The sequence below is a fragment of the Colossoma macropomum genome, unplaced genomic scaffold, assembly GCF_904425465.1.
Source record: "Colossoma macropomum unplaced genomic scaffold, Colossoma_macropomum, whole genome shotgun sequence".
Taxonomy (NCBI): domain Eukaryota; kingdom Metazoa; phylum Chordata; class Actinopteri; order Characiformes; family Serrasalmidae; genus Colossoma; species Colossoma macropomum.
This window is the reverse complement of record NW_023494791.1, coordinates 10,533,417-10,550,158: the sequence shown is the minus strand read 5'-3', so window position 1 is coordinate 10,550,158 and position 16,742 is coordinate 10,533,417. Positions and strand designations below refer to the sequence as shown.

Genomic DNA, 16,742 nt, shown 5'->3' with positions numbered 1-16,742 from the left:
ATGGTTAAAATAACAAATGTCAATCACTTGTGAAAACATCAACAATCTTTAGATGAAGAGCACTAATGAAAAAAAAAAACAAAAGGGCTAATACAGAAACCCAAAGCACAATGTATTCTGGGAAGCTCTGTCCTGGCACTACAGCATACAGAAATGTGAAACTTAACAACTGACAGTCATATCACTCAGAAGAGCACTACTCGAGTTTTGAACATATAAAATTACATCAATTGACATTATAGGTTATCTGATTTGTTAGTTCCTTAAAATCTGTATTAATTATTGGTTCACCATATTTTCCGCATTAGTTGAGCCCTGATATATATGAGTGGAGAAATAAGACATTTGGGACGTAAGTGAAAGCAAAGCGCTTCACATATACAGTACGGTGCAAAAGTCAAAAGAGAGACCTGCAGGGATAAGGTTTGGGAACGAGATCCTAATGCATGGCCACGACTTGGTAAGGCAATATTTCACTTCCACGCCTTACGAAGTCGCATTATTTTCATTAATATGGGATGTCACCAGCAGGGCTCCATAGATCTGAACAAGGGTGGCCTTTGATTTCCTCCTATTTGGTGAAAGTTTGGAATTCTCCCTGGTCTTGTACAGTTGTTAGTGGTCCCATTTTATCTATAACTTTTAATAATTTTAAACTCAATCTTTTAATAATCTCTTCAGAAATCTCTCCCAAAAAGAAAAAGGATTCCGACTGGAAAATGATTAATTAATTGGTTAATTCTTCTCCCTGCTTTGCCGTCACACGTATACCAAGAGAAAGTCTTAAAAAGAGGCATTACAAATGTGATACACGAAGATATACAAAGTGTGTGTGACAGAAGGGTAGCAGGGAGAACGTGGGAGGTCAGTGCGCCCAGAGGTGGCTGTGGAATGTGGGGCTCTGCTGGAATGCAGTGAGGGGGGGGACACATTGCTGAGCCAGGCTGTTGATGGATAGCCGTCGCCGTGGCAGCCTGACGCCAGCCAGCCACCACAGCTGTCCTTACTATGACGGACAGGGCAGGTGGACCGAAGCTCCACCCACTTCCTGCAGTACAGAGACACATTTCTGCATAGATACTGTGAAATAGTTGCTTGTGCAGAAACTCTTATATACCCCCCCATACAGACAACCTTACAACACCATGTTTTATATCTTTGTGGGGACCTACTTTTGAATTAATAAGAGCTAATACTACGCCTGGCCAAAATCTTTATATGAAGAGAACTGATGAAAAATTTAAAAATAAGAGCTAATTTACAGAAAAGCATTGTTTAACTCAAACTACTATCTTCACCTGACCAAACTATTGCCATGCCTCTAACCCTAGGCACAAAACCTCACACTAGATCTAATCCTAGAATCATAAAAAGTCCCCACAACATTCTAAACTCAAGAAATAAGAATCTGTACACAAACAAAACACACACACAGACTATTCTTTATCCTTGACTGCCTCGTCTGAATACACCAGTGCTTGCCAGTGACTGTGGTGTTGGAGCGTAACCGAAAACTGTGTGTGTACAAACTGTGCGGCAGCTGTGTGTGACCGTGCCAGGTCCCTGCTTTTCGCTTTCTCCTAAGAGGAACAATGGACACTTTCAGGCTTTTAAATTAAATGAAACAATCAAGATGTTCTCTTGAACCAGACATCAGTATATTTCTTTTCACCCAAGGAAATACAAAAGACCTGAATTACATTAATGCAGCTTCATGCTCACTTTGTAATCACTAACAGTTCACAAGCAGACCTGAGCCCACTGAAACAAAAAAACAATCTGTGGCTTTCCTTTTGTGCTTGGTCTCTGAGTTATGAGGTGCTGAAAATGTAGTAACATGCACATCTAATGAATACCAACGTGTCTCTCAGTTTAAACGGGCTATACGTGGCTGTGTCAGTGCTCCAGGCAGTATCCCTGTACTGGGCTGCCTGGGAGGTGCAGAAACACATCTCCACAGCTGGATTAAAACATCAGCCCTGAACCCAGACCAGTGTGTGCCTTCACTCTAACCTGAACCTGAGCTGATAGGCTCAAGAGAATCCCAACAAAGAATCAGAAACACTCTATATTCCTGGGCTGCATTTATCTTCCCTGAAAATCAACCACACATACATGTTTAACTGGGACACAACTGATTTTGTCATAGATATCTGTTCCAGCATTGGAGCTAAAATTCCACTAATTCATATCATCAGCCAATATAAACATATTTGTTCAGAAAAAACATAAGCACACTCCAAAAGATTTACTTAAACAGTGCTTTACTAATCACACACTGTCATCTTTTATTGAAATCAATGCTGACTCATAAATCAGTTGTTGAAAAGGATTGTCAGTTCACAACTGTCAACTACCTCAAACAGCAGAAACTCACCAAAATAAAACAAGAAAAAAAGCACTTTAACCCTAAAAACATTTATACAGGGCTCTGAGGTTTTATGTTATTTTATGGTCTGTAAATAAGCAACTACTACTTCAGTAGCAGGCCATTTCATGGCCATTTCAGTGCCCATTTTAACATGCCTTCATCAACTTATTTCAAAACTATAACATTTGATTTGCTATGTTCAAACTGGGATTTATTTAGCAAACTGTTCCTTCTGTTATATTTGACAACTTCATTACTTTATTCAACCAGCTTGCTAGTTAGTAGCTAAAGGCTACACTGCTAGCAGCAGCAACAACACCAACAACACCAACAACAACACCAACAACAACACCAACAACAACAGCAACAAAAACTAAGCCATGGTTCTAAACTGAACTGGTCGCAATCCTACCACCTTGGAAAGTTCAGATCCAGCACACTTGTTTCCAATATTCAGATGAGGACATTCATTAGGTGTGTTAGATCAAGGGTGGAGTTAAACTCTGTAGATGGGTAAATCACCGGGACTAAGATTGGGCACCCCAGTTCTAAGCAAAAGATTATGGCCAGACAACAATTATTCACCAAATTTGTGTTGGTTGTGTTCAGAATTCTCAAAAAAAGGGCATTCTGATAAGACTGCTAGTCTTACTATGTTAATTACATTCACAAAAAGTATGTTAACTTGCGTGCAGTATATATGAGGCAATACTTCTATTTCACAAACTTAACAACCTCATATTTTAAATGACACTTATCGGTTAACCACAGAGCTTAACAGGGGAAAAATACCATCCATTTCTCCTACAAACAGAAATGGCTAGGCTGGTCCAGATGCTAATGTCGACCAACAAAATGACAACACACCCTGAGAGACCTATGATATGAACTCTCACACTCTCTATAACATTAACTCAAAATTGAAGTATATTGTTTTTTCTGCTTCTATCTTTTGGGCTCTGCTTTCAACTGCATGCATGCTCTCGGCAACCTCTCCACCCTTGGTTCTTTAGAGCCGCTCTGGCTGTTGCAGTCTCTCCGGAGCTCAGGGGCCAAGTGGCCCAGCCTAAAAGAGCTGTGGGGCTGTACTCCGGCTGATTTATGAAGAGCCGGCGTGCGGGCGCAGGCGGCGGCCCATCAGGCTGGGGTCTCGGGTTTCCCCCTGGTGTGTTTGTGTTTAGGGGGGAGGCGGGAACCAGAGTGGTCAGGAGTGAGCGGAGCGCAGCTTCTCCAGCAGGCCTAATGAAAAGCAGCTCCACTCCACTGACGAGCAGCATGGGGGAGGCCCCCTGCTCCATGCACTGCAGGCCACAGGGTGGGCCCAGAGAGAGAGGCTCTCCAGACACAGCCACTGGGACTTCAGCATTTGCTCCCCTTCACTCTCCTGAGGAAGTTCCTTAAAGTAGGTCTTCCAGCATCAGTGCGTGTGATAAAAGCACAGTGCACATTCTGTAGTTACACTCTAAAAGAAACAGCTGCAATCCGTATTTTTAGAGTCAAATGATAAAAATATTCTTCTATTTTATACTAACCCATGTTTGACCTGACGGAATGAATAAATATGGAAATACTGAGCTGATGTCAACGATTGGTATTTTTCACATTTTCACAACATTTGCGTTGATGCCACGGTTAATGCAGACACACAATAATTTATAGAATGTAGAAATTGGGACTAGAACCTTTTATTAGATTAGTATTGCAGAGAAATATAACATTGTACAATACTGTGAAAAATCAGAGACCACCCTATTTAACTTCCAGTGAAAATGACCATTGAGTTATTCATTTTCAGCATCAATACAAAAGCAGAAAACATATCTAACAGAAAATTACACAAAGCTTCAACAACCAAATACATAATTATTCCGGTATTTAGCATGTCAATACTTTAATAATTATTATAGCTTCCATTCTTTTCAAGAGACTTGCTTTCTTTTTTTTCCAAAGAATTAGAAATTATTTTTCATGCTTCTTGTAAACCTCAGTCTTAGAAGTAGGTTGCATTTTCTGCTTTCTCATAATCCAAGTAATTCCAATAACAATTTTGTACTCATCAGTCCATAAAAGCTTATTCCACATCTCAGATGTCCAGTTTCTGTGTTCTAGTGCAAATTTTTATCCCTGTCTAGTTCCTTTTGTCAGTAACAGAAGCTACACATCATTTCAGACCCAGAGTTTTCAGTTGTCTTCTTACAAATGAAGGATGGACAAACACCTGTTGATTTTTTCCATTCCGAAGAAAGAGTGGAGATAAAAGTGTTTAAGTACTATTTATCTGATGATGACAGTTTTGGTGGTAGACCAGATCTTGCATGGTTATTAGAGGTGTCAGTTCTCTGTATCTTTTTGGAAAGCCCCTATCCCACCTTTTTCTTTACTTTCCATGTTATTATTTAGTTACTTTCCTGTTCCTCATGCAAGTGGATTATCTTATATCTAATCTCCTCAGAAATATCTCCAAGTCAGCCATTTCAGATGCATATGGAAAAAAATAGTGAAGTAGCTAAGGCGAATTTGGGTAGTTGTTTGTGTGAATTTTAATGTCAGTGAGAGCTTTGGGAGCAGCTCTTGTTGGGAGGACAAAAGCAAGGCGTAGACATTTTGAACACTTATAGATTGGTGTTTTATTCACTTCTGCTGTCTTATGTGTACATGGTATCTGTTTTTTTTCTTGACACTGAAAAATTAATAACTTGTACTTTATGACAATGTTGATTGGAAATTAAATAAATGAAAGCATGATCTCTGACTTTTGTACAGCACTGCACAAGATTACAAAAGTAGTAAAACTGTAGACATTGTAGAATAGCAGCCTGGTGTTTCCTAAACATTCTGTTCTTCAGGAATAAAATAAAAGCGTCATCAGATATCAGTTTGAATGATCAAATCTATGCTAAAAGATAATAATCTGTCGACTAATAATACATTTACTTTTAAACAAATACATGCTGGTAGTGATATGATTGTAGTATCATTGTGCATCCTTAGTTTTAACTCAAAAAACAGTTTTTCCATGAGCACTTCTGTCTTATCTCGCAGTATCACAAGCAACACAGTGTAATGATACTGTTTTAGCATCACTGGCTGGTCTGTTCACTGACAACTTCACCAGACATAAGTTTTTGGTATTTACTTCCGCCAGCATTTGCTAAAACAAGGTCATCTCATATAATCTTCCCTCTCATATGGCGTTTTGCAATTCAAATAATCTATTTGTATGAAGTCATTTCCATGTTAACCACATCTCATTGGAATGGCTCAAGTGAAACCAATATATGGGCACCTTCGGCGCACAAGTCTAGATCTTTAACCAAATCCACACCTTTCTTTTGAAAACCCATCAGGGGGTCAGCAGCCTAGCACTTGTGTACGTGTGTGTGTATTTGTACGTGTGTGGGAAGTGTTTCCCAGTGGTAGGGCTAAGGGTATCAGGTTCATCACATTAGAGCAACACGATCCACCATTACCGCCTGCTGGCCCACGCTTCTCAGAGCGGCCATCATGCAACAATCACCCCCAGAGTGAGAGGAGGGTGGGCACACGCCTTCACAGGCGCAATGTGTGTCTGATTTCAGCCCTCTTTTCTCCTGTCCACACCAATCTCACAGTCCGCCATATCCTGCAAACGGCCCTGTTCCTCAGTGCTGAGTTGTTAGAGAGCCGGGAAGATTTTCATTGAATTGTGAGCTCACATTAACTGCTTTATTTAAGTGCTGAGACACATGGGGCTACGATTGAGAGAGGAAGTGAAAAAGCCAGAGAGAGTTAGTCTGCATCCAATAACATGCGAGGGGGGATGAAGGAGAGGGAGCGAAATAGAGCGCGAGCGGGACAGAAGACAAGACTGATGAATCCAATGCAGAAATGGGCTGCAGATTGTTGGGAATCTGTCAAGCTTGTCATCATCATTATAAAGCCATCGTTCAGATATCCTGTTCGCATCATTAGCCCTCCGGTTCCAGCTCTGGCTAACGTCCGGCCTTCGCATTCGGCACACTTTATTAGTAATACCCCAAATTCCTCCCACACCTCCTGGAAACCCTTGTTTTAAGTCCGCTACATTAGCCGGGCGCTACATTACGAACTCGGCACTGCTGGTGGCCATGTTTAATCAAATCCTGTTTTTCCAAGAAAAATAGACCCGGGCTCACTATGACAATTGGAGTCTAGCAGAACATCCATTAGCACAGCATTTGGTAACGATAGAGTGTGTCGATAATACAGGAGACTGCGAGGGAGGCTTTTTCTGCCTGGTTTAGTAGGAAATGAAGCCGAACAGAGAGAAAGGAAAACAAACAGAAGGAGAGAGAGGTGGGAGGATATGACAGGGTGATTATTCCCCCTCTCCATGCCCCTAAGTGGCTTTATTAGACCTCTAACCCCCACAGACGCCTCTGACGACAGATCAGGCCAAGTGTTGGCAGACCGGCACACAGGCTACACTGAGTTTTCGACAGCAACGGCATGGGTCATTGTAAGCTTCAATTACTTACAAAGGTTTTTGGTCAGTTTATGGATAGTTGGAAATGTGAAAATAACTTTACAGTAATGAGAACGGATGTGCTGCCAGAGTCAACTGTGTAGTCAAATTCATTCCACAGCATGGTTATCTTGTACGCTGGCTCTGTGTTGTATCACCCACTTCTAACGTGAATGCACATTTAAATACAGACCTACTAAGTAAAACAGACATAGGCCTGGGAAAAAACAAGGTGGTGAGTGAAGAAAACCCTTACCCTAAAGCTGAGCTGGGACTGTCTCTCAAAGCACCAACAGTGTGTGCCTAAATCTTATTCAATTAGTCAATACTCCCTCACACATGGACACATTCATTTTGACTTGACTTGCAGCTGTCATGTGTCGAGCCCTAGGAGCTTCCGTACAGACACATCTCCTGGCATAGGCCATCACAAGTGTCAAAGAGGAATAGTCTAAACAGACTTGAGCAGCACAGCTGCAGGCACAGCTCCCATTCACAGCCACAAAGCCAGCAGCACATGCTCAATGTGCTTTTTATATGAGCAGCGACAGCAATAACAGTTCCTCACACCACCCTCTGGACACACACACACAAACAACAAACACACTTTTTTTTCAATACAATATCAGGATGTGTGGTCATACATGAACCATTCTACTGAATTTTTTCTGAATTAGTTACCGTTAAAAAAAAATGTATTTAGACCTTAGATATTTACAAGGATTATGTTACGATCTATTTAAACCCAATGCATTAATTAAGATAGTAACAAGCTAAATACAAAATCAACATTGATAATAGTTTATAATAATTAGCTTTTTTTCCCAATGTTTTCAAAAGATCTTTTTGATTTCCTTTAAAGTGAAATTGAAAGATTTTGATTTATCACAAGTTAAATAAAAAAGGAACACACACTGTCCCAATGTTTTCATGTCACTATTTCATGTCACTACAGAGTTTTAGCTCACAGACAGGGCCTCATTTTAGCCACACCTCTACATTTCAGAGCAGGGAGTGAGTCTGCATCCTTTTCCCTCATTGCCACATGGTGAGCAGTTAAATTCCACTGTTTTAAAGTAAATGTGTCCCATGTGTGAAAATCAGTGTGCAACCTTGAGAATTGTCATTACAGAAATCATAAACTATATTTTCTACAATTAAGTAAACTTTGTGCTTTAATGAGAATATTATGACTATGTGTGTACAAATGCTCAAAGCTGTGACTGCTAGGCATGTATTGCCTAGTGTTTTTAAGTTATGCTAAAAATTAGCTAAATAGCCTTTGCTGAAACTTTTGGTGTGGGAAGGCTTTATACTAGATGTTGGAACATAGCTGTAAGGACTTGATTGCATTCAGGCCACAAGAGCATTAGTGAGGTCATTTATTGGTGTTGGATGATCACTCCAACTCACCCTATAAGTGGACGGAGCTCCATCAGTCCTGAGAACACAGGCCCACTGCTCCACAGCCCAGAGCTAGTGGGCTTTATACCCCTGTAGCCGATGCTTGTTATCAAGAATGGTGACCCCAGGCTCATGTGCAACTTTTCCAGAGCATCCCATTCTACTGACGACACATTTCTCTTGAGATTATTCAAGCTGTGTGTACAATTGAATGCCTGTCAGGGTGTCTACTTTTTATATATAGTGTATGAACCATCAAGTCTAAAAGTTTGGATACCGATGTTTTGTTAACTAAGTGAACAAATCTTCTACATTAAACAGTTTAACATATTGTAAAAAACATAGCAATACTAAATGTGCCATGACCTTTGTACAGGCCTACATTTTTCCAATATGTTAAATTCAGAAAAAACAGTAATTGGGCATTTAAATGTGCAGAAGTGTGTTCTATGTAGAAGACGTGTAAACTAATTTTTACCTAAAAAAATCAACAAAACACAATTTGACCAAGGGCGGCCAATCCTTCGCATACAACTGCTTACATTGTGTGTATGCCATCACTGTCCTAAGAAAAAAGTGTGTCAACATAACGGCAACTTTACAGGAGAAGGTAAAATGTTTTTTACCTTTCAAGGTAAGTTAATGTAAAAAAAGGGCAGTCTGGAGCATTTCTATTGATCCATTCATCATGAAACTGTCACACAATGCAAATCATGGCTCCTGCGTTCAAGGGATATAGGACAATGAAAAATGGACAATGGAGATACATTTTTTTTTGGGGCAGTGACATATGGCGCTTACATATGAGGCATATGTAAGTACTCTTATGTAATAAGAAGGCTTTAGGCCTAATGCTAAACCCAACTCTAACATTAATCGCATAAACCAAATGTAAAAAAAATGTAAAAACAAAAGAATTTTCTAAAATGCAGTCTACCCTTTTTTCTTGATTTTGTCCTTAAAATGTACCAAAAAATAACACACACACATACAGCTACCAACCCCCCTCCACACGCTGTCCAAGCTATCAATGGACTGTTACCGAGCAGAGTGTCCTTGCAAGTGGAACAGAGTGCTACATTAGTGATATACTGCTCTCACCTCATGGCGATGCCGTAGGACTCAGGGTGGATGCACGTTTGGTCCAGAGGGTTAGGCTGGTTAGAGATGCTGCTGGAGGTTTTGGCTTTGCTCTTCTTAGCTGTTGGCTTCTCAGCAGCTGTAGAGTCTGCACTTCCACTAGAGCCATAACTGTATAAACACAGAACGTCATAGCTTTGTAATTGGAAAAGTACATAGAAACTAAAGTGTCAGTTCTTTAACAGTGAAATTAACAAAATCTTCAAACTCTTAGTGTAGGTCATATTTTGTTAGACTGGTCAGTATGGGAAAAAGATAAGTGCTGATTTGATATAATAAAAAACTCAAATGCATAAACTAGTCCTCTTTAATAAAATAAAATCAGAAGGAAGCAACAATCTACACATCTAAAGCTTCGTTCAAACACGGCAGGGTAAATCTGACTTGTTAGTTAAATCTGACTTTAGCCAGAGTGCCCTTTTTGCACCTTTTAAATGACCGAATCTGTTTAGCATGACCACACTATAGTCACATTTGCTCACATATCTACATTATAAGTCTGCATGAGCAGGAAACCAAAACTCAACCCATCCCATGATTCTGAGACCTGACCCAATTAAGGCCAACTGGTACTGCTAAATTTGAAACCCGAACTTGCTTGCACACACTAACAGAGATGGATTAAAGCAGATACAGGTTTACAGCATTTAGATTGGTTACTAAGCATCTGAGTTGACTGACAGAAAATGTTAGGCTGGGATAAACTGCTATTTTAGTCATCTGTAATACAATACAGTATTTATTATTAGCATATTTTTGCTGAATTTCCAATTGTACCTGGCAGAGAACAGTACCTACCCTCCTATCATCAACTGTCAACCTCATTGCACTTAAGTTCCTCCTGCTACTACGATTACTTGTAGGAATGCTTAAAAGGAATCCCAGCTAGTATGATGTGGGGTAAATACCTTTAACTATTAAATATGTAGTTGAAATTAAACAAAATGTTTTGTGTTTTTCACAATATATTTTCGTAGTTTAAGGTATTTACATCATATTAAAGTAAAGATGTCTTACTATTTGAAGTTCCTTTTAATACAATTTGGGCACGCTAAACAAGCAAGGACAAAGATTTGCTGTGACGTCCATCAACCAAATTCATTCTTCTCTTCATCTATGGTGTGACTGTGACTGATGTACCGATGAACTTTACCCTTTTCAGGCTTGAATCAGGTAGTAACCTCTAAGCTACATTAGTTGTCATAGTAATGGCTGACTAGGGTGGGGCAGGCAAGAGTAGCCTTTTCTTGTGGCACACTCTGATTTCAAGAAGGACAAAAAGACAAAAATCCAAATGTGGCTTAAATCTGTATGGAAAAGGTCAGATTTCACATGGCTTCAAGAAAATCTTTCCTGCTCAAATCAGATATGCCAAAAAGTCAGATTCTGAGCTGCTTGTCTGAACAAAGCCTAAGAGATCACATCTATCCGTAACAGCAGCTGGCCAGTACCTGCGTATGGACTCAGGGTTGATGCGAACAAATCCGGCACACTGCTGGAAGCTCTTTGGGCCGAGGCCTTTCACCAGCTTCAGCTGCTCTCGATTCAGAAAGGGCCCGTTCTTCTCTCTCCACTCCACTATGCTCCGTGCCCGGCCAGCATTAAGACCTGCAACATGTCTGCCAACACACAAACAGACGCTCATGTCACTGTGCTCCTGACAATATTCTTTTCAGTAGTTACTGTAAAATCTTCCTTATCCTCTTCTTTAAACCTTGTAACACAACACACACCCCTATGGGACTTTATACACCCCTGCACACTCAAAAGGCACTGACTTTTCACATTTCTTGTCATTCTCTTCTAACTGCAACTTTCAAATCCTGTTTGTTTTTGGTATTAGTCATAGCTTCATAGGTCAATCCCCTTTTCTCAACATATATTCTGACTGAAAGACTGTACTTTGAACATCCATCCAGGAGCATGGAAATTCTATTTCATACTAATCTAATCCTTACATATTCATGTGTGAAAGATTAGTACAAATATTGAGAACATTTTCCAGAGGAGTTACCAAAAGGTTTCCGAAGAGCTCATAATCTTTGTGACCTTTTCATATATAACAGGCAGGCTTTGAACGTTTTTTGGTGACATGGCGTGAACAATTTGAAGTGACAGCTCCCTCCAAAAGCAGCTATGTAAACATAGTATGTCATCACTTATAAATAAGGTCTGAATGCTGGAGTCGCGAATGTGTAGAGTGCGAGTGTGTGTGTGTGTGTGTGTGCGCGTGTGTGTGTGCGTGCACATGTGTGTGTGTCTGGAGTTCTGGAGCTGAGAACTCATTTATAGTCAGGTAAACAGATGACCTGATCTCTGCCTGTTTCACACTCTACCACTTCTGGCCCTTCATGACATAATATAGTTTTCAGGTGCAGCAGCATAGAGTTTGGCCACCTTCAGTAAAAGGAGCAGTCCAACACTGCGCATTTAGTATTCACTTTCTTGGTATGGGGTGGTGTGTGTCTCGCTGTAATTTGCCTGTATGTGTTTATAAAGGAAATAAAAGGTTCGCACTTAAGACAGAGGAACACACAGAAATAGCACATAGACAGGGATTTTGTATTGCTATTGTATTAATCTAAGCTCCAATTACCAGCAAAGTAAACATTTTGCTATTACATTGCCATGACAGCAAAAATATGTAGTTTTTTTGTGTTAGACTATTTTATTATTACAAGGATTATATATGCACAGACCAGTGTGTGAAGACTGTATGTATAGTATAAAACAGCACGGTCACTGCTTCAGAGTAGAACAGTTTGTACATGTTTTGATGTTTTTGAGAAAGTACAGTACTGTGCACAAGTCTTGGGCACCAGTAAAAATGTATATAACATTAGAATAAACACAAATATACAAGATGCAACATGATTTTTGTTTTTTTTAAGAGAGTTGCTAATATGTTGGTTAGACAAATACAGGACAGAGGTGAACTCCAGCTATTGCACGTATTTGTTAAATTCCATCAGCAGTACATCTGATTTAACTTAATGAAGGACTAATTAAAAAAATAGTACTGAATTTTAAGTGTACATACTAGACCCCTTGAGGAGAGCTTGAGGAGACACACATCAAATGTTTATTTGTATTAAAAGATGGAAAAAATAGGGGAAAAAAAAACTCACCAAACCAAGACACTCCTTAAAATAAAATGTCTTTATTGTATTGCCATGTCCTTACTGGACTGTTAAAAAATGCCCAAACGTAGTGGTTTGTGCCTTCTTCAGGGCATGTTTATTAGCATTTATTCAAGTGCTATTAGTAGCAGTCCATAGTAGTGGTGTTATAAGTGAAAATATGTTAACAAGTAATATTTATTTGCCACCTTTAACATATTGGAAAAACAGAAAATATTAAATATGCACGTCACATTTTATGTTTTTCTTTCCAAAATGCTAAATTTAGCATTCCCTGGGTTCGGCAGAAATGGTGCTAAATGTTGTTTCGTGTCTGAATTTCTCAAGTCATTTGTCTCAGACGTGCGTCCCATAAACTCGTGCTTACATCTATGACCATCAGACAGTGCTGAAAGTTTACAGTTCACACTCTCAGTAGCAGATGTGTCCCCATGGAGCCGACTAATGCAGCTGACTGAGGGAGAAGAGGCCGAGAGGAAATAGAGGCATAGCAAGATGTCCATGCTAGGCTAACTCCAGTCCTTCCATGGATCGCTCTCCTGTCTACTACCTCAGTAACAAGCTGGACTAACGTGTAGTCAGACTACAACTGACTGCACAGCGAGAGATCAATGCAACCTGACTTTTACAAGTAATTTTGGGCCATTACTTTTGGTCCATTTATCATGAAATTTACAAAAAAATTATGTCAAAAACTGAAAAATAAAAATGGAATTTTATTCTGACAGCAGCGAAAAAAGGTTTTGTTCCAACAGCAGCGAAATGCTTATTGCCCAGATAAATAGCTTTACATATCATCTTAAACACCTAGGACTTTTGCACAGTGATAAGTGTAAACTTTGAAAAATAAAGGTCCAGAAACGTCTCTCTGGAGCGATGCCATAAAGTCACTTTTGATGATAACACTAAACATTTAAGACATACTACAAAAAACCTACAAGAAAAGGTAACAGACTACAAGAAAAAAGTAATGTGTGTGGGCATCAGTATAATTGAAAAATCCTACTAGTGTGTGTGTGTGTGTGTGTGTGTGAGAGAATATGTGACTAAAAGATTTAGCTGGAGTGTGAGTGTGTGAATATAAATGTATAAAACAACTTGCTTGTGAGAGTGTGTAGGTATGTAGGTGTGTATGGCTGCAGTCTGGCTCAGGCTGAGTAGGGCGTCAGACTAAACAGAGCGGTGAGCAGTAGTGGGAGGCGAGTGTGAAGTTGCCATGTTGTGACTGCTGCTGGAAACTATTTGGCTTGTACCTCATCAGCGTCTCAGAGCAGATGTTGATGTCCACTCCCACGAAGCTCACACACTCCTGCACCACGCCGTCCAGCGCCGCCTTCAGCAAACTCTGCGACACGTCGTGCTGGAAAGAGTGACCAACAGGGCTTTATGTGTGTGTGCAAGGCAAGCAAGAAAGCGTCAAGAAATGGAAACAGAGCTGTTCATCCTTGGACTACTGCAGTTTCATGTACAATATTTAAATCTACTTGTATTAACTTACATGAACCTTTTATCTTGATGCGCCAGAGCCACACATGCCAAAAAATAAAATCTACCAATATGACTGACAGTTTCACAACACCATAAAGTAGCCTAGTCTTTAATTAAAACTCCATGTCCCAAGTTGCTTTTGCAAAATCTGTGGCCACACTATGATCCATTTAGGAGGAGATAGTTATCTGAACATTATTGAGTGCTGTCGAAGTCATATTCTGAAAACAAGTCTTTCCACAAGGCCAGTGTTGTGTGAGCGGCGGTCAGAACCTAACCCTGAATACCTTGTGGTCTTCATGCCGGGCTGTGTGAAGAGACAAGGAAAGCAGCAGAGCATGGATCGCTTCGCCTCAAGAGAGATGGAGAGAAGTTCGGAGCCTGTTTTTGTTGGAAAGCGCCTGTGACACTTCAAAGTCCACTCGCAGGGGTTTTCCATTAAGCGCAGGGAATTGATAAAGTTAATCCAACCGAACTTTTCACACTTTGGAGGCATTTTTTAATGGAGATGGAATTCAAAGGGAAGAAAACCACAGAGCAGAATCCAAAACTGACAAAAATTAGGAGCAAGTGGGGAATTCTGACCAGCCTTTGTCTGAATTGCACAGGGACTCTTAACCATATGGAAAACGTTACCATTGTTAAAAGCCCTGGTAGAGGGGCAAAACAGCTTTTCTCTTTACTATCTCAGTGAGATGAAGACTCATCTCCAGAAATTAGATTTCCATAATAACTAAGGCCTTGTGCTTAGTCAGCAATGGGACAAGTCAAGACCACATACAGAATGGACAAATGAAGCCTAAGCCAGTGACCTTTATGCACAATCTCTTTGGTGCACAAAGTGTTTTTTTTTAATTATTATTTGACAGGCTGTACAATATGGACATAAAATGCAATGTTCAATAAAGCTGTTGGATATCGCTGTGTCAACATTAGGTAGGATAAATTACTGTTAAAATGGAGTATCTCTGACAGGATGTACTGCAAGTACCGACAGTATTTCTTTGTGAACAGAAATGCAACTAACTAAACTTAAGGAAATAGTAAAAAACACAATTACAAAGGCATCATTAATTATTGTGTAAAATAAAAATTATGAAATACTAATAGCTGCTTACGTCAGAACAGCAAGCCTATTTTGTGCACTGAAAGGCTGAGTAAGGATACACAGTGTCACTGATGCAAAGCATTGCATATATATGGCACATCAAAAGCTGTTTGGCTGCTAATAGCGGCCCTTTGCAGAGAATTTGAAGCCTGTGAAATATGAGCGAGTTCCAACAAGGTGCTTCAGTGTAAAAACAGTTGAGAGTCCCTCAACAGTTTTTTGCATTCATGTTTGCAGTCAGGCTACATGCACATGTAAATTTTTTCAATATAGGCCAAAAAAGATTTATATATTTATAAAATATTTAATTTATTAAAAATCTCATTATAATGATGAATAATTGTGACAGTCTATGTATTTTACACACAGCACTCAGAGTGAGAACATGTTTTCCTTATGTTTCAAACACTTCTACAGGCTAGTAGGTCAGGATACAGCTGTGCATGTTGGTGTTTTGTAATTGGCTATTTAGCGTGGTTAACTTGCCTGCTCTCCTCCTGGGAGAGCAGCGTTCAAGCCCAGCATAGGGAAGCACTGGTCGGGCTTTTAATGCTACATTCTTGCCAACCTAATGTGTAAGAGAATTTGAACCATTCTGTTATCGCAGCCCTTAACAATGTTTTTATTGTGGAAACTCATCACAATAGCAATTAAAAATTATTTCTTGTGCAGCCCTACTTACATTTGTTTTATTTTTCAGTGTTTTACAGTGTTTTTCTAAGCCTACACTACTATTGTTAGCACAGTTAAGGCAACTACAACTAAGGCCCAATTCCATTTCACTTCTTGCCCCTACCACTTAGTCCTACCCCACCGTTTCGCACAATCATGCCTAGGGGTAGGGTATCCTAATTTTTGTTGAGATACCTCCAAACTGATGTTTTTCAGAGGAACACTCCAAACAGAGTGTTATGATGAATATATATATATATATATTCTCTATTATTATCTTAGTTTAATGTCGTTTCAATGTATATTCTTCATAACAAACAAGAAAATCGCTAGTAGCATGCTGATGTCTAGGTAACTAGCTAGCTAAATTTGCCATTCCACCTTAAATGGTGCAGCAGTTACATTCTGAACCGCAGCACCATTTAAGGTGGAACAGGAAATTTAGCTAGCTAGCTACTGAGACATCAGTATACTAACAGCAATTTTTATGCTTATTTTATGCTTTATGCTGGCGAATAGCTGACTTCAGCTGCATATCACTGAAGAATCGGGGTGGACGATAATAAATAATTGCTTCTGCTTGAAATGATTCCCTAAATTAACTAAAAACCAAAAGCGTGTTTCTGAACTTTACCGCTCCTCTGCCATCAATGCAGACTGGCAGGGATTGGGCCTAATCTAGCAAGCGTTTTCTAGCTATGCTAAAGCTTCAGCTAAGAGGCACTTCGAGGTCCTACAAGGCTATCATTGTATGTAAAAGCATATTTTATGTTTTATGTACTGTTAATAGTTTTTTTATTTAAAAACGAATTTGTACATTTTATAAAAATTGAAAAAAAGTTAATTCACTAGTTTTTACCAAATTGCACACACGCTTGGCAAGCTTGTGTAATTTCGTTAAAAGATTTATAAACTTTTTATAACTTTTCTTTATTA

The 16,742-nt window shown here is 39.6% G+C and overlaps 1 protein-coding gene across 1 annotated transcript in view; it reads right to left on the bottom strand.

Moving 5' to 3' along the window:
* srbd1 (S1 RNA binding domain 1) overlaps positions 1–16,742 on the bottom strand; it is an 85,438-nt gene that overhangs the window by 7,345 nt on the left and 61,351 nt on the right. Inside the window, exons 16-18 of the mRNA XM_036573830.1 lie at positions 13,792–13,898; positions 10,850–11,017; positions 9,360–9,509 (exon numbers count right to left, since the gene is read on the bottom strand). Of these exons, the coding sequence (XP_036429723.1) occupies positions 9,360–9,509; positions 10,850–11,017; positions 13,792–13,898 (425 nt within the window). The remainder of the gene's footprint in view (positions 1–9,359; positions 9,510–10,849; positions 11,018–13,791; positions 13,899–16,742) is intronic.